At 40.8% G+C, this 18,353-nt stretch overlaps 1 protein-coding gene across 1 annotated transcript; it reads left to right on the top strand.

Moving 5' to 3' along the window:
• Positions 1–808: 808 nt before the first annotated feature.
• Positions 809–13,955, top strand: nemp1 (nuclear envelope integral membrane protein 1). The gene is made up of 9 exons (XM_061903618.1): positions 809–980; positions 1,988–2,109; positions 10,709–10,925; positions 10,994–11,066; positions 11,148–11,241; positions 11,332–11,446; positions 11,565–11,781; positions 11,930–12,106; positions 13,146–13,955. Exons 1-9 carry the CDS (start codon positions 812–814, stop codon positions 13,309–13,311), a joined length of 1,350 nt encoding a protein of 449 aa, XP_061759602.1. The 5' UTR covers positions 809–811; the 3' UTR covers positions 13,312–13,955.
• Positions 13,956–18,353: the final 4,398 nt, after the last annotated feature.

Raw genomic sequence — 18,353 nt, 5'->3', positions numbered from 1 at the left:
ACTTTACCATTCCGGCCCACTTGTGAATTTTCTTCCTTGCGGCCCCTGAGCTAAAAGGAGTTTGACGCCCTGTCTTAAACATTTCTCAATCACTTCATCCTTCATTGTCTTAATGATATCCCAACACTATACATTATTTAGCAAAGAGAAGTAGTATTCAGTAGTAATCATTCTTGGATTTATTTTAGAAAGTCGTGCGTTTAACCTTTGGCATATGTAAACCTCCTGATTATTTAATCATCCATCCATCCATTTTCTATCTCAGCTACAATCGGGCGGAAGGCAGGGTACACCCTGGACAAGTCGCCACCTCATCGCAGGGCCAACACAGATGGACAGACAACATTCACACTCACATTCACACACTACGGCCAATTTTTAGTGTTGCCAATCAACCTATCCCCAGGTGCATGTCTTTGGAAGTGGGAGGAAGCCGGAGTACACGGAGGGAAGCCACGCTTTCACGGGGAGAACATGCAAACTCCACACAGAAAGATCCCGAGCCTGGATTTGAACCCAGGACTGCAGGAACTTCGTATTGTGAGGCAGACGCACTAACCCCTCTCCCACCGTGAAGCTGTAGGATTATTTACATTTTTACGTTTTACTTAATACTGTTTCCTCTCGTCACTTCTCATCATTTATTGTATTACGTCATGTTTACATTTTTTAGTTTACTGTCCTGTGCGTCGTGCTTTATGAACAATTTAGACTTCAACCGTGGAATTTTCTTATTTGCTTCCGTTTTTCTTGTCATGAATGTACAACCAAAATACGATCAAGTCCAATGTTATGATTGGCTGTGGGTTTCATGACGAGTGACGGGAAGAGGAAAGGGCGGGACCAACCGGAACTATCTGGCGTCAACATCATGGCGGGACACACGAAAGAACGAAACAACAGCATGTCCACAAGAGTCCGATCTTTCATTTTAACGGTGCTGCTTTTCTCTTTACCTCAAACATCATCACAAGCTACAGGTAAAGGAGGTTAAACGCCGTATTTAGAGATGTAATTGTTAGTTTTCAAATATATACAATGTCCTGTATCACATTACAACATACAGTACCTGCTAACATGTTAGCTTGAGTATGCAACTGTACACTGGAAACTGTAGACCTGTAAAATGGATAGATTTTTTTAATTATACCTGACACTATTACAGTCATTTGCTTTTCGATGTAACATTGATTGATTGAAACTTGTATTAGTAGATTGCACAGTACAGTACCTATTCCGTACAATTGACCACTAAATGGTAACACCCGAATAATGCTTTCCACTTTTTTAAGTCAGGGTCCACGTTAATCAATTCATGGTGAATGAAGGGATATGTTTACACTGTTCAAAGTTCCTCTACAGTAGTACTCTGCTGATTTCTAGTCAATGATCATCTATATTGTAATAATAATATAGTACTCAGGTGTTTTTAAGAATCTTCTGCAAATTATAAACATGAAGTGTTATTCTGTTGAACATGGTCTTAATTGAGCTCACTCATCGGGACACATCACACCAACATACATATGATTAAAATCAATCAATCAATCAATCGATGTTTACTTATATAGCCCTGAATCACAAGTTTCTCAAAGGGCTGCACAAGCCACAACGACATCCTCGGCTCAGATCCCACATCAGGGCAAGAAAAAACTCAACCAAATGGGATGACAATGAGAAACCTTGGAGGGGAACCGCAAATGTGGGGATCTAACATAATATTGTGAGAGTCCAGTCAATATTGGATCTAACATAATAGTGTGAGAGTCCAGTCCATAGTGGGACCAGCAGGAGATCATCTTGAGTGGAGACAGGTCAGCAGCGCAGAAATGTCCCCAACCCCCAACTTTGGACAGCTAGCGAATCATTTGTGGTCACCGAATCTGTCCCCCCTCCACGAAGGAGAGGGGCGCAGAGCCAAAAAGAAACATAAGTTGTTCATGTTCGCCTTGTCTGACAAATGAATGAGTGTACTTTTGTGTTCTAGGTAACACGCCTCCATTCATCGATCTCAGGGATGGAGAGTCATATGCAATTTCAGGGTCCAATCTGTTCTGTTACAACAACTCCATGATACCAAACTGGAGGCAAACCTGGACAAGAATTCAGGTTTGTTTCTTGACAATTTGTTGTTCTATTTATGCACATGCAATTTGTATTTAATTAACTGTAAGTAAATATTGATAGGCTAGTGCTCAGTGTGTCAACCTCACAGACAGAAGATTAAGAGTTTGAATCTTTGTTGGAGCAAGTCTGTGTGGAATTGGCATGTTGTTACATTGGTTACCTACCGTAGGTTTTCTCAAGACTTTCTCAGGCATCCCCAAAACATGAACGTTATGTTAATTGGAGACCTCAAATTGTCCATGATAAAACAATTCTGCCGTTTTGATATATTAACATCGTTGGCTTGCGTTTTTGACTCATTCTGCTTCAGTGTGTCGCAGACCAGCAGTGCTTTGCTCAAATTTCTTCAGCAAGTCGACTACTTGCTCTGTCATTTTTTGATAATTCCTTTCTTTAATTCAATAAATATCATTCACTGTTTCTTCTCATAGCTGTCCTTCACACTTACCTGCTTCCTTCTCATACTTGGAAAAACTAAATCATGTTAATAACTGTGGCTCCGAAATGACAACACAGGCACGGCTTCTTAAAGGCGGGCTCTTTTCTTGGGTTTATGCCGTGAAAACTACAGTACAAGACATGAAATACAATGCTTTAGACATAGTTCATTCACAGGCAAATAAAGTGCTAAACAAAATAGCTACCTCGTGGTCGCCTGCCACTTCGGAGGTTCTTGGGCAGCAAATATTTCAGTCTTGTGCATACTAAATGAGCGTACAATAATTAAACCAATGTACTTTACAAATACACAGAACAATTCGACACAATATGACAAATACCTTGTTCAGCTAGCTAAATGTTGTTGTTGTTGCTGCCACTGATGGCTCGCTCAAAGTCTTTTGCATGTCTGGGCGAATGCAGGTCTCGCAACCCCTAATACTAAACCAAAACCTCGTGAGAATAACGGTGTAACAAAGGAAATAAATTGCCCTTTTTATAGTAAACAAAATGTGTCTTATTTACAAAAAATGTGACATGAATTCACAACCGTAATAATTTTCAACAAAAATATTAACCTTTAAAAATATTAAGTGTAAGTTTCAACAACACTTACACTCTCACCAAAATCACTCATTGTCTCTCAATGTGATTTTCTAAGAAGTGCCCTGGTTAGAGTCTGTTTTACTGTGTAAGTCAGTCTCAAGTAGAGTCAGGAGTCTCACGACTTTGTGAATAGGTCTTTCTAGGTATATCAGTCTCGTCAGTGGTTTCCCTTTGTCAAAAGTGGTTTCACTGGCCTTCAATTAACTGTAAAATTTGCCGTCTGGGCTTTCCAAAGTCGCTATCACTTGAGCTAGTTCCAATTTACATCTTGGAGCGTTGTCATCCTGTATTATCACAATATCATTTACTTGCAGGTTTCTTGAAACTTTCTGCCATTTCTGTCACTTTTGGAGATTCAACAAATATTTCTCGCCTCCATCTTTGCAAAAATTCATTTGCTAGTAATTGCACCCTTTTCCATCTTTTGTTCAAGTACAAATGATCCTTGCAAAATTGTCCTGCTGGGGGAAGAATAACTGAAGATTTTATCGTTAATATGTGATTGGGAGTTAGTGGTTCTGGACCTGTGGGGTCATTTAGATATTCAACACTTAACGGTCTACTGTTGATGATTGCCATTGTCTCGTAAAGTAGTGTTCTTAGACTAGTTGTATCGAGTCTGTTTGAGTACATGTCAAGCATTGCTGTAAGTATGCTTCGCACTATTTGAATTTGGCGTTCCCAGATATCTCCCATGTGGCTTGCTGATGGAACGTTCATCACAAATTCGCAACCAATGACTCTTTGTGGTTCTTGATCCATGTCTTTCATTAACTCTCGATACGAGACGTAACACACGTACGGATAATGATCTCAGCGTCTTTAGTGGACAAAATGGAGCGACTTTTAGCGATATTACGGAGATGAAAGAAGGCCGTTTTAGTAACGCTTTTAATGTGCGACTCAAACGAGAGTGTTGGGTGGAAGATAATACCCAGATTCTTTACCGAGTCGCTTTTTTTAATTGTTTGGTCGTCAAATGTTGTATTATTAAATAGAGGTCGGTGTCTAGCAGGACCGATAATCAGCATTTCCGTTTTTTTGGCGAATGAGTTGCAAAAAGTTAGCGGACATCCATTGTTTAATTTCATTTAGACACGCCTCCAGCTGACTACAATCCGGCATGTTGGTCAGCTTTAGGGGCATGTAGAGTTGGGTGTCATCAGCATAACAGTGAAAGCTAACACCGTATTTGCGTATGATGTCACCTAGCGGCAGCATGTAGATGCTGAAGAGTGCAGGACCAAGGACCGAACCCTGGGGAAATCCACACGTTACCTTAACATAGTCCGAGGTCACGTTGTTATGGGAGACGCACTGCATCCTGTCAGTAAGATAAGAGTTAAACCAAGACAGGGCTAAGTCTGACATACCAATTCGTGTTTTGATACGCTCTAATAAAATATTATAATCGACTGTATCGAAAGCAGCGCTAATATCGAGGAGCAGCAACATAGATGACGCATCAGAATCCATCGTTAGCAATAGATCATTAGTCATTTTTACGAGGGCTGTCTCCGTAGAGTGATTTGCCCTGAAACCGGATTGAAAGGTTTCACATAGATTGTTAGACACTAAGTGTTCATTTAGCTGCTCTGCAACAATTTTTTCGAGGATTTTCGGAATAAAGGGAAGGTGAGACACCGGTCGGTAGTTTACCACGCGGTCAGGATCGAGGTTAGGTCTTTTAAGGAGAGGATGAATAACAGCTTTTGTGAATGCTAGGGGAACAGTGCCAGAGGAAAGTGATAACTTTATAATATTTAGCACTGACGGACCTAATAATACAAAGAGCTCCTTGATAAGTTTCCCAGGAAGTGGGTCAAGCAAGCATGTTGTTTGTTTTATTCCATTTACACATTGTAACAATTATTCTAATGTTATTTTTTTAAAACGGGAGAAACTATTTTGGAGGGCAGTATCCGCCGTATATACAGTCGTATCTGTGTTAATAGAACCCAGTTGTAGCTGGGACGCATTGTCTTTAATCTCCTTTCTAATGATTTAAATTTTCTTATTGAAGAAATTCATAAAGTCATCTGCCGAGTGGGTGGAGCTACTGGAAGGAGTCCCTTGTTGGGTTAGCGATGCTACTGTACTAAACAAAAATTTAGGATTGTTTTTATTAAGGCGGATGAGATTTGAGTAATATTTAGCTGTAGCTAAGGTAAGCAGGAGGTTATACGTTGTTAAACTATCACTCCATGCTTGATGGTAAACCTCAAGTTTAGTCGGGCGCCATTTGCGTTCCAGCTTTCTACGTGATAATTTATGAGCGCTAGTTTCTTCTGTATACCATGGCGACTTTGGCGTTCCCAGATACCTCCGATGTGGCTTGCTGATGAAACGTTCATTACAAATTCGCAACCAATGACTCTCTTTGTGGTTCTTGATCCATGTCTTTCATTAACTCCGAAAAGTCTCTCCTAGCACCCATAAAAATTGTCTTTTGGTCGCACCTTAATTGTCGGACAGGACCTCTTATGGTGATCAGAGTTCGAGGGGATTCATGAAAGCATCTGTCGATAAGTCATTGAGTGTTTCAATGTGCACAGCTCACGAACATAAGCATGTGAACAATAATCCATATCTTTAGACTTTTTTTCTTCCATCCTTTACTATGCATCGGCCGAAACAGTCAATGCCGCAGTAGGTAAAAGGTGGCGCTGTTTCTGGTCTCACTTATGGCAAATCTGCCATCTGTTGGACATTTGCAGCTTTTCTAAATTTTCTGCACTTAACGCAGTGGTAGATGTGCGATGAAACATTTCCACATCCTAAGATCCATATTCCATTTGCATGCAATTCATTTGTAGTCATGCCTCTTCCTTGGTGATGTACACGTTCATGGTAGTGTAGGGCTGATTGGTATAATCTTCCTCCCGCCCTGAGAACATCTGACTTGTCCAGGAAAGCGTTAAACTGTATTAGTCTGTTGTGCTTGTGTAGAGAATTTTCCTTTTGAGATCTGATTTTCTTTATTTCCTCAGGGAAAGCTTTTCTTTGCACTAGCTTGATGATCAACACTTGCATCATTTCTCTCTTCAAGATCTGTGACTTTGTTCGTTCTTTGTTCAATACCTTTATATTCTTTGATGAATCTCTTGAGTCTGGCGATGGCATTTATTGCTCTAGACCAGTGGTTCTCAACCTTTTTTCAGTGATGTACCCCCTGTGAACATGTTTTTGATTCAAGTACCCCCTAATCAGAGCTAAGCATTTTTGGTTAAAAAAAAAAGAGATGAAGTAAAATACAGCACTATGTCATCAGTTTCCGATTCATTAAATTGTATAACAGTGCAAAATATTGCTCATTTGTAGTGATCTTTCTTGAACTATTTGGAAAAAAAGATATAAAAATAACAAAAAACTTGTTGAAAAATAAACAAGTGATTCGATTATAAATAAATATTTCTACACATAGAAGTAATCATCAACTTAATGTGCCCTCTTTGGGGATTGTAATAGAGATCCATCTGGATTCACAAACTTATTTTTAAACATTTTTTACAAAAAAAGAAGTCTTTAACAGCAATCTTTATGGAACATGTCCACAAAAAATGTAGCTGTCAACACTGAATATTGCATTGTTGTATTTCTTTTCACAGTTTATGAACTTACATTCATATTTTGTTGACATATTATTCAATAGATATATTTATAAAGGATTTTTTAATTGTTGTTATTTTTAGAATATTTTTTAAAAATCTCACGTACCCCTTGGCATACTTTCAAGTACCCCTAGGGGGACGCGTACCCCCATTTGGAACCACTGCTCTGGAAGTTCGTAGTGACCGTTTTCTTTTTGTCGTATTTCTTTTATCACCTTTGTCATGAACAAAATGTCTTCTTGAGAAATTGGATTGTCGTCTGTTGCATGCTCAGAGAAGTCAGATTCCAAAGCCTTTATTTATCACATAAATTGGAATGACTTCCTTTACTTGAGTTCTGCATACAAAATGCACTTCTTGTTTGAGTTCAACTGCTGGTTGTGATGCAGGAGTTACTTCACGCACAATGATTCTGTGACTTGTGCCGGTGGCATCATTGTGATTGTGGACCTGAGACGAGCAACCAACTATGCTCCAGCCGAGATTGGTTAGCTGTGCGTAGGGTTGGTTTTCGTTGGCTGCAAGAACTTCTCTTGGTAGAAGGGCATGTTGACAGTTACAGCAGATAAGCAGACCAACTTCACATTCGAGCATTAGTGGTAACTTATCTGCTAGCTTTTCCAGATGAGGCCACTTCAAAGCGGTTTCAGACGTCGGTATATGTGACCTGTTAACTGGGATAAACTCTCTAGTAAAGACTGGTGGTAATATGATTTTCTTTCCCCACTTATATCCTCTGACTCAAAGGTTTACCAGCTTCTCACATGGTATAACTGTTGACTTGGCAGACATAGTAGATAGCCGCAGACTGGCTTTGCTTTTATCTGTGTTGAGATCTTGAGCTAATTTGTTTAAGATGAAAGATGTATCACTCTGTGAATCGAGAAGCGCATAGACCTGAACTTCTTTCTCTGGGTGGTTTGTGGATGAGACCCAGACAGGTAGTATTGAGGATGTCAACATGTTTGAGGTGTCTTGAATTACCCTGTTAGAGATTGTGGTAGATTTGTCTTCATCCTTTGTGACTAAGTGTCTACTTTGTCTTGAGAGTTATCCTCACTCTTTGCAGGTGTTGCCTTTTTACGTTCCATGAACTTGTCGTCATGCAGACATGTAGGATGTCTCCTTTGACATTTCTCACATGCTCCTTTTATCGCACTTCTTTGAATGATGTCCAGTCTTTAAACATCCAAAACACAGCTTTTCTGTCTGTGCAAACTTGACACGATATTGAACCATTTTTTCCGTGAAGTTGAAACATTTACAAGAGTGTGGCCATTCCTTTTGCAGAAGAGACAGGTTACAGTATTTGTGTGACCTGAGCTTGTTGAGTGACTTGAGTTTGTAGTAAGGGTTTTTGCTGGAATGACTTGACTGCGTGAATGTTTGGGTTTACTTGTGTCCAAACATTTGAGTGCTTGCATTGAGGCAATGGGATCGCATGGTAAGTCAGCTTCCATAGTCACAAACTCCACAAACGTGCGGAAGGATGGATACTCTCCATTATTTGTTTGTCTTATTTTCATGGCTGTGCGGTTCCATCTTGTAGTAAATCAATCTGGAAGTTTCAACAAGAGTCTCTGAATTTCCATACAACCATTGAGAACTTCTAAGGCCTTTATGTGTGGTATCGCAGCTTCACAACTTCCAAGAAAGTTAGGAAATTCCCTTATCTCACTTCCATCTTTGTAGCTTACTTTCGGCCAACCACAAAGCTTGTCTCTGAAGCATTTTCCTATGGTGAACAGATCTCCAAAACGCTTTTCCAGCCCTTTCCAAGCTGAGTCGTACGCTTCATCTGTGCCTACTAGGAGGAATCCTTCTACTGCTACTTTTGCAGATCCACCGAGATACTTCCTGAGATAGTAAAGTTTCTCATTCTTGGGAATGTTCTTTCTTTCAATTAGGTTTCAAATGACAACTGCCAGTCTTTGATCTTCAGTGGGTCTCCAGTGAACAATGCAGGTTCTGGAGTTGGAAGTCGATTTGCACTTATTGAAGGGCTGGGCGATATATCGATACATATGATATATCGCGGGTTTGTCTCTGTGTGATATAGAAAGTGACTATATCGTAATATTCGAGTATACGTTCTCATGCAGGACTTTTAGCTGTGGGCGTACACTTCAGGCTCTCCTCGCTCTTTCCTGTATCTCCTCACAGACAAGCAGGCGCACATTCTTACATACGTCACAAACTGTCACGTCGTACATCACATACACGCTCTCGCCCAGCATACAGGTAGCGGCGTGGCTAAGGTTAGCTGCTAACGTAGCCGTACGAGAGAAATATGGTGCGGATCTGATAACAAATGAAGGAAGACTTAATTCCCAATAAAAACAGTAGTGTTTCCGTCGTCTGGCGGGGGTTCGGCTTCAAGTGGGAATATGTCGAACAGACAACCATAATTTGTCAAGTGTGGGGGGGAAAAGCGTTCCTATAAAAAGTAGCATTACTGCTAATATGTAGCATCATTTGTAAAGTCACTCGCTAGAGAATGAAGAGAATTTCATAACGTCCGTAGTAACATACCACATAGGACGAATACCATTTGATTTCCTGTTATGCAGCTCATTTTTATTTGACACCTAAAATGTCTCTGACAATCTTGCAATTTATGTTTTGGAAATGACTTGAATGTTTGTGCCATTGCTTAATAACTTTAATAAATACACTTTTGGTCAATTGACTTAGTTGTGATTTCCCTCTCTGCATGAAAGTTTAAAAGTAGCATATATTAATGCAGTATGAAGAAGAATGTTTTAATGTATACACACAGAATCACCATACTGCTGTGATTATATGCATCAAGTGTTCATTCAAGGCCAAGGCAAAATATCGTAATATACATCGTATATTGCGATATGACATAAAAATATTGCGATATTAAAAAAGGCAATATCGCCCAGCCCTAACTTATTGCTTCTGCTAGTATGCCAACTAGATCAGAATCTGCCTGTAGTTGCGTTACAACCGTTTGAACTGGTGTGGCTTGAGGGATGAATGGTGGACTTGATGCTTTTAGTATTTGACTTGTGGCCTCTACTTGTATGATAGGAGTTTGTTGAATGTGTAGAGCAAACGCATGGCTTGTAGCACTAAAGACTTGGGTTGTGTTTATAGCTTGAATTGGAGTATGAAAACTACAGGACAATACATGAAATACAATGCTTTAGACATAGTTCAGTCACAGGCAAATAAAGTGCTAAGCAAAATAGCTACCTCGTGGCCGCCTGCCACTTCGGAGGTTTTTGGGCAGCAAATATTTCAGTTTCGTGCATACTAAATGAGCGTACAATAATTAAACCAATGTACTTTACAAATATACAGAACAATTCGACACAATATGACAAATACTTTGTTCAGCTAGGTAAATGTTCTTGCTGCTGCTGCTCCGTCTTTTGCGTGTCTGGGCGAATGCAGGTCTCGTAACCCCTAATACTAAACCAAAACCTTGCGAGAATAGCGGTGTAACAAAGGAAATAAATTGCCCTTTTTATAGTAAACAAAATGTGTCTTATTTACAAAAAATGTAACATGAATTAACAACCATAATAATTTTCATAAAAAATATTAACCCTTAAAACAAAAATATTAAGTGTAAGTTTCAACAACACTTACATTAACTATAAGCTAATGCTAGAGTGTTTGGGCGGATGTTACAGAGTTTACTGTGGCATTTACTATGCCAATTAATGGAAGGGATGCTTAAATTTTTACTTGCAACTTAAAGCATAACAACTACCCAAGAGACAGCTCTTATCTCAAAACACTTAAATTGGGACACTCTTGAGTTGTGGTAACACTGTATTGATAGGTTTCGCCTCATTTGGGGTATATTTCTTACACTATGGCATTGGCAATGAAATGTTATCCATATTTCAGCCAAATTGTTTGGCTCCACATTAACAATACTTTTCTGACAGGTCCGAGTTTGGAGCTTAAAAGTGTTCAAGGTGGAAACCGTAGGGAACGAGGAGGAGCTGCGAGAGCTAGAGCGCTTCACCATCTGGAACTGGTTCCAGAGTTTATTGCGTGAAGGCCACAATGAAACCACAATAAACATCCACCTGTTCAGCAAAAAGACATGTTTCAAGATTGAACCTACCGACAAGACTGTGTACAATGTCAAGTCGCTACGCAGTAAGTGGAGTCTACCTAATTATCTGTTATCATTCTTGTTTGGCTAAAAAACAATGTTTTTCTTTCAGAGTTTGACATATATTTATTTCTTATCTTTTTCGCTGGAATAATGTTATTTGCCTTTGCTGACTCCCTCAGCAGGTAAATTATCGTTTTTGACACTTTAAAAATCTTCATTGGTGAATTATTAAATACCTTTTTTGTCATTTTTTATTGCAACAGGAGCCAAGTCTTCTTCTATTCTGCTGGCATGGGTACAGGAATGTTTGCTTCTCTCATCATTCTCTTTTTTTTACTGGCTCGCCTTTTGCCGAGGGTAATCAAAGCTTTTGAAAAAAATAAAAAGTCAACCAGGAAAAAACCCATGCATGTCAGTTTAAAACATTACATATTTGTGTTTTGACAGAAAAGCCCGTTTTACTTATTCATTGTTGGCGGCTGGTCATTCTCCGTCTACACCATCCAGCTTGTCTGTAGAAACCTCCGCCTGATTCTTCAAGAACATTGGCATGCGGCTTTAGGTACAGACAAAACTAGTGCATAAGAATGTAAACAATGACAATTTCATCATGTTATCTGTCTTTTTGCTTTGGGTTAGATTTTTGTAACATTATGTAAGCCAATGTACTCTCCCCCCAGGTTACGTGGGAGTGGTAGGCTTCATCAGTTTCACTGTGTGTTACCGCTACGGCCCTCTAGTGGATGAAAAGAGCATCAACATTCTGTCGTGGACGCTGCAGTTGTTCGGCTTAGTCTTGGTTTATCTGGGGATTCAAATTCAGGAGGTGGCGTTCGCGATTATTGTCGCAGCCGTATTTGCTAAGAACCTGGAGTACCCCATCATGATGGCAGTGAGGTGAGGACTGACACATGATGGCGCAAGAGGGCTTTGTTGATGCTTTCAAAATCTTTATCCAGTCAAAGTCATAACATAAAAAATATTCTTACTCATATCTGTCATTGCATTTTTCTTTTTTTAAAGCTAATTTGCAATTATTGCTCAGGAAAATTCGACACTATGTTCACTTGAAGCCGTTGAAGCGTCGCCTGTTGACTGAGGAAGAGTATCGCAAGCAAGGGGAGGAGGAGACTGTGCGTTCTTTGGAAGAGTTGCGGAAATTCTGTAACAGCCCAGAGTTCAGCCCGTGGAAGGCCGTGAGCAGGCTTCATTCCCCCAAGAGGTGACCATTGTCATCTTTTTACTCTAATTAAATTGATTAAATAAAGCTTAATTGGTTTTGTGACAGCGCTCCTAACTCAAAACACTTCCGTCTCAAATAAATATTCCCCCTTGAAATTATTTTTATTCAATACAATTGGTATACTTTTCAAATATTTTTGGAGTCAGACAATATTTTCGGTATATTAGGTGGAATTAGATTTCCACGGTTAAAATTCCATCTAATATATGGAAAATATGGTCGGACTACAAGAACATTTGAAAAGAATATGATTAAGAAGACATAACAAACCTTTTTGAGCAATTCAATTGGCTTTGACCCCTCTCCCAACAGCACAATTTTAACATGAAACATGCCTTTTAAAAAAGAAAACTTCTAAAAAAATGTCTTATGAAAAACAATACGATAAAATGTACTTTAAACAACTACAGTAGTTTTATGAAATATTTTAAAAACGTACAGAATTTACCTTGGATAGTGGACTTCTATGGTATCTTTTTCCAACTGCTTTTCCATATTTTCATGGATAAATGTCTGTTGGTTAAATAATGTTTTAATGTCCTTGGCTGGCATCATTGAATCGTTCTGCTTCAATATGGTGCAGCCTAGCAACTGCTTCACCAAGTTAGTGAGCTACACGTACACGGCCTGTTGTGTTTTTGATGAGTTTTTTTAATTTAATGAATGTCATCTACGTCTTTGCACTGTCCATGACATTCACTTTCCCACGGTTGACTAAATCTCTAGCTGTAAGCCAAGGTTAAGACTAGATGTCAACTTGAAGCATGAGTGCTTCTAACACATTTTTTTCTTGCAGCTTAAAACATAACAATTAGCTGAGAGACAGCTCTTATATCAAAACACTCTTGAATTAAGTTACAATGTAGTTATAGTTTATTTGTTTTTATTTATTTTATTGTAAAAGCATTCAACACAATCTAATCCTAAAGCAGGGAGAATACTTTTGATAAGAGGGCAACCTGTGATTCAGTACAACATGCCTGTCTTGATAAGCTTACCTAATTTTTCTTATCTAAAGGTTTGCGGATTTTATCGAGGGGTCATCACACTTGATGGCCAATGAGGTGTCGGTCCACGCACAGGAATATGGCTGCAAAGATTTTTGGGTGGACGAATTTTTTGACACAGATGACGAGGACGATGTCCCACCCAGCCTCTGCCAAAATCAGGATGAGGAAACTTAAGACGCCTTGAAAACACTGGAAACACAGAATTTCAACCTTCTGGAAAGGTTGATGGCGCTCTGCTGCTTCAACGCTAACACTCGGACTGTTGAGCCACTGAGTTGTAGAAGACGTCGGTGACCATTGCACACTAAAATGTGTGCTCATTGTTATTCCAGATACCGTACCGGGATTTCCTCACTTACTACAGTCAAAAACTGTTTTTAGAATGATCCTAAACATTTAATGTAGAACATGGTTTATGCGAATGTAGAACATGGTTTATGTGAGTGCAGATCAATTTATGTTGTATAACTAGTATTCTGTTGATAGAGCTGATAATGTTTCATATTTTTACAGCTTGAAACTGGGTGCATTCTTTTCATAGAAACATTTAATTTTTTTAACATGATTTACTCTTCTATTAAAATAAGTCGTCATTTACTACATTTTTAAATCACAGGTGTCGAGTTGAAACCCGCCACATAGTTTTATATGGCCCACAAAAGTCTGGAGATTTGCATCAATATAGTACTTTATTCTTTCTTACTAAATGTATTCATTCTTTATATTTATGTCAGAAATAAATACGTGCACCTCATGCAATTTCATATCGTTTAAGCTCTAATATCTGTTTTTTCTTAAAATAAAATTACATACTTGAATATCTGCTTGACTTATGATTCTAAAAGCAAGTTATAGATCAATTACCCCCATTGACAAAGACAGACACGCACAACCTGTGAGAGGTTGGCCCCACAGCCCTTGCAAAACTGTCGAACTAGTCTCAATCGTTTGTGCAGTTGAAATAGTTGTGCTGTTTTTGTTTCACAGTTAGAAAATATTTGTTTTAAGGTCAATCAAAGTTTAGCAAGCCAGCCATCCCCCCTCATTGTTTTATGTTATTAATGGTTTATGATTGATAAAAAGTAGGGGTGTCAAAAAAAACCATTTGATTTTCAAATTAACAGACAAGTTAGCACGTGCCTTTTGCCGCAGTCAGGAGGCTTTATTGTCGACTCAGGCAATAGCACTGCCACGGCAAGCTGACCAATTGTGAGTGGTCACCAATGGTGCTGTCCGTGAACCCGGATTGGGTGCGACCATTTGGATCACATATGGAGACACAGTCAGACTTGCGGGATACTTCAGCGCAAAGCTGCATGAAGGCCAAAATTCCTGGCTACCCTGCGAGGTGGAGGCGTTGTCGATAATGGCTGCAGTGAAACACTTCGCCCCCTACATCATGCAGTCCACCCTCAAGGCATATGTAGAGGCGAGTTCGCAGCGAGTCCCCGTGTGATGTCTTTCTTATCGACGGCTAGCCGCTACTAGGTACAAACCCGTTTCCATATGAGTTGGGAAATTGTGTTGAATGTAAATATAAACGGAATACATCCATCCATCCATTTTCTACCGCTTATTCCCTTTCGGGGTTGCGGGGGGCGCTGGCGCCTATCTCAGCTACAATGATTTGCAAATCCTTTTCAACCCATATTAAATTGAATGCACTACAAAGACAAGATGGTTGATGTTCAAACTCATAAACTTAATTGTTTTTTGCAAATAATAATTCACTTAGAATTTCATGGCTGCAACATGTGCCAAAGTAGTTGGGAAAGGGCATGTTCACCACTGTGTTACATCACCTTTTCTTTTAACAACACTCAATAAACGTTTGGGAACTGAGGGAACTAATTGTTGATACTTTGAAAGTGGAATTCTTTCCCAATCTTGTTTTATGTAGAGCTTTAGTCGTTCAACAGTCCGGGGTTTCCGTTGTCGTATTTTACGCTTCATAATGGGCCACACATTTAGGATGGGAGACATGTCTGGACTGCAGGCGAGCCAGAAAAGTACCCGCACTCTTTTAATACGAAGCCACGCTGTTGTAACACGTGGCTTGGCATTGTTTTGCTGAAATAAGCAGGGGCGTCCATGATAACGTTGCTTGGATGACAACATGTGTTGCTCCAAAACCTGTATGGACCATTCAGCATTAATGGTGCCTTCACAGATGTGTAAGTTACCCATGCCTTGGGCACTAATACACCCCCATACCATCACAGATGCTGGCTTTTGATCTTTGTGCCTATAACAATCCGGATGGTTATTTTCCTCTTTGTTCCGGAGGACACCACGTCCACAGTTTCCAAATATAATTTAAAATGTGGACTCGTCAGACCACAGAACACTTTTCCACTTTGCATCAGTCCATTTTAGATGAGCTCGGGCCCAGTGAAGGTTTCTGGGTGTTGTTAATAAATAGCTTTTGCTTTGCATAGCAGAGTTTTAACTTGCACTTACAGATGTAGCGACTAACTGTAGTTACTGACAGTGGTTTTATGAAGTGTTCCTGAGCCCATGTAGTGATATCCTTTACACACTGATGTCGGTTTTTGATGCAGTACCGCCTGAGAGATCAAAGGTCTGTAATATCATGGCTTACGTGCAGTGATTTCTCCAGATTCTCTGAACCTTTTGATGATTTTACGGACCGTAGATGGTAAAATCCCTAAATTCCTTGCAATAGCTCGTTGAGAAATGTTGTTCTAAAACTTTTCAACAATTTGCTTACAAATTGGTGAGCCTCGCCCCGTCCCTGTTTGTGAATTACTTAGCATTTCATGGAATCTGCTTTTATACCCAATCATGGCACCTGCCTGTTCCCAATCAGCCTGCACACCTGTGGGATGTTCCAAATAAGTGTTTGATGAGCATTCCTCAACTTTATCAGTATATATTGCCACCTTTCCCAACTTCTTTGTCACGTGTTGCTGGCATCAAATTCTAAAGTTAATCATTATTTGCACAAAAAAAAAATGTTTATCAGTTTTAACATCAAATATGTCGTCTTTGTAGCATATTCAACTGAATATGGGTTGAAAATGATTTGCAAATCATTGTATTCTGTTTATATTTACATCTAACACAATTTCCCAACTTATATGGAAAAGGGGTTTGTACATGTCAGGCATGTGGCGGGTGCATCCATCCTTCCGTCCGACTTCGCCAGTCGCAATGCCCCAGAGTGTGACAACCCGATCTGCCAAGTGTGTGTTCATTCAAAGCACGGCGGACTCGGCCGTTCGCAACTTCGACACTTACAACGTTGTGTCGGGTACCCAGAAGCTGTCTTTCACCAGTAGGTCGGCTTGGTTGGTGTTGCAGGCCGAGTGCCTCACTGGCGCCCACCTGTGACGGGACGTTGTCATCGAGGAAGCTTAAAACTGCGTCATCAAGCTCTGCCTGAATGTCGCCACACTTGGCGAGGATGGCCTTCTGGTGGTCCACCGACATAGCCCGATGGCCCCCAGGCAGGAATGTATTATTGTGCGCAAAGCTTTGCTTGACCACTTGCTTACGTCCCTTTATGTCAAGCTGGACCACCCCACTGGACAGTGACATCTCCCGTGTCACAGAGAGCTGTCGTCCATGTGTGGCGTTACATACGGTCCCCACCTCTGTGGGCACACTGTCCACTGGCGTCGCACCAGAGGCTGTCGGGACTGCCTTCGCGGCTGACATGATGAAACGCAGCAGGCAATTCATCCTCGTGGTTAGGGTGTGTCACGTCTTTCACGCTCTCTGCTCTGATCGAGGATGAGCGCCGGGATACCCTCAGGGAAGCCTTACTGCGCCTCTGCGTGGGCCTGTGTCCCCTGGACGGCCCATTTAGTGTGGACAGAACTGACCCGGCCTCCGCGGTTCGCAGCCTCGTCCGTGGATGATCTGCTGGCGCAACACCGGCTTCTGATTGTGAACGAAGCGCTAAGAATGTGAACAAGAACCCGGTGGCCAAGATGGCCACTGTGGTACTGTCACCCCCCCCTCATGCTCGCCGTAGCTACGGCGCGATTGAACGGCTTTGTTAGGGCCCGCGACTGATCGGCAAAAGCGATGTTGTTCCAACGTGACTAGTTCTCCCACGGGCAGCTTCCCGTCGATGATCTTGAGCTCATCTTGCAGCAGCATGCACAACGTGTTGCGAACCATCCCCATGGTATGAGGTCTAGGGCCCCGTCTGGTCGTGTGGCCTTGTCTCCGGACCTTCGGCCTGGGGATTTGGTGTACCTGTACGACAATTGCAACAAGTCCAGGGTGAGGGATCGCTATTTGGTGACCTCTGTGGACGGTGATTGGTGTAACATACCGAAGTTTGCATGTAGTCAGTTGCGGCGCACTTCATATAGACTGAGTGTGGGTGACTGCCACGTAGTGCGCAACCAGGCCCCTGTGTCAGACTTAGACGAGGTGGGACTCACATCGGACAAAGAGGGGCCTGCGGAGGACTCGTTCTTGCGATGCCCAGACATCCTGTCAGCTATAACTGACCACCCCCGACCAGAAAGGCTGCCTCTGCATTTGGACAAAGCCAGCGTGGGCGTGCCTGTGATGGGTGGGGACTGGTCCAGTGAGGTGACTGAGGATATGCTTTCCGTAAATCCTAAACCTGGGCTCTTGTCGTGGGTGGCCGAGCTGATCGATCTAATCAGTCCTTTGAGCCTGAATGTAATCAACCGCGAAGGCACCATGCATTATAAACCAATTAGAAGCACTGTAAGGCGGGTCTAGTCTGAGAATTTAGCAGAGAGGACTGCACCTGCCGGTAGCCGCGCCTGTCAAGTGTGGCGGTGGCGGTATATTCAGATTTGTGACTAATCGGAATAAAAGAGGGTAGCAGCGGGATATCATCAAATACTTCTTAATGGCCAAGAAAAATTAAATAAAATGATTGAGAGTCTTGGATGGCTAACAAGAGATGTATAAAAAAGATCAAAAATGATAATATTATACCAATTACGCATACCGCAGTGGATTTGCGACATCCCAGGAATGAATATGCAATTATTAAAGAATTGAAGTTTAAATTATTATCAGATAGAAAAAAATTAATTGAGGAAAAGATTCAGAATATGTGAAAATATACAGATCCATCTACAAAACCCAAAACCAGTGAATTTGACACCTTGTGTAAATAAAAAACAGAACACAATGATTTGCAAACCCTTTTCAATCTATATTCATTGGTAAAAAAGCTGGCACAAGCGGCAAAAAATACT

This window comes from Nerophis ophidion, linkage group LG06 (genome assembly GCF_033978795.1).
Source record: "Nerophis ophidion isolate RoL-2023_Sa linkage group LG06, RoL_Noph_v1.0, whole genome shotgun sequence".
Taxonomy (NCBI): Eukaryota; Metazoa; Chordata; class Actinopteri; order Syngnathiformes; family Syngnathidae; genus Nerophis; species Nerophis ophidion.
Note: the sequence above shows the minus strand (reverse complement) of the source record. Positions and strands in the feature narration are given on the sequence as shown.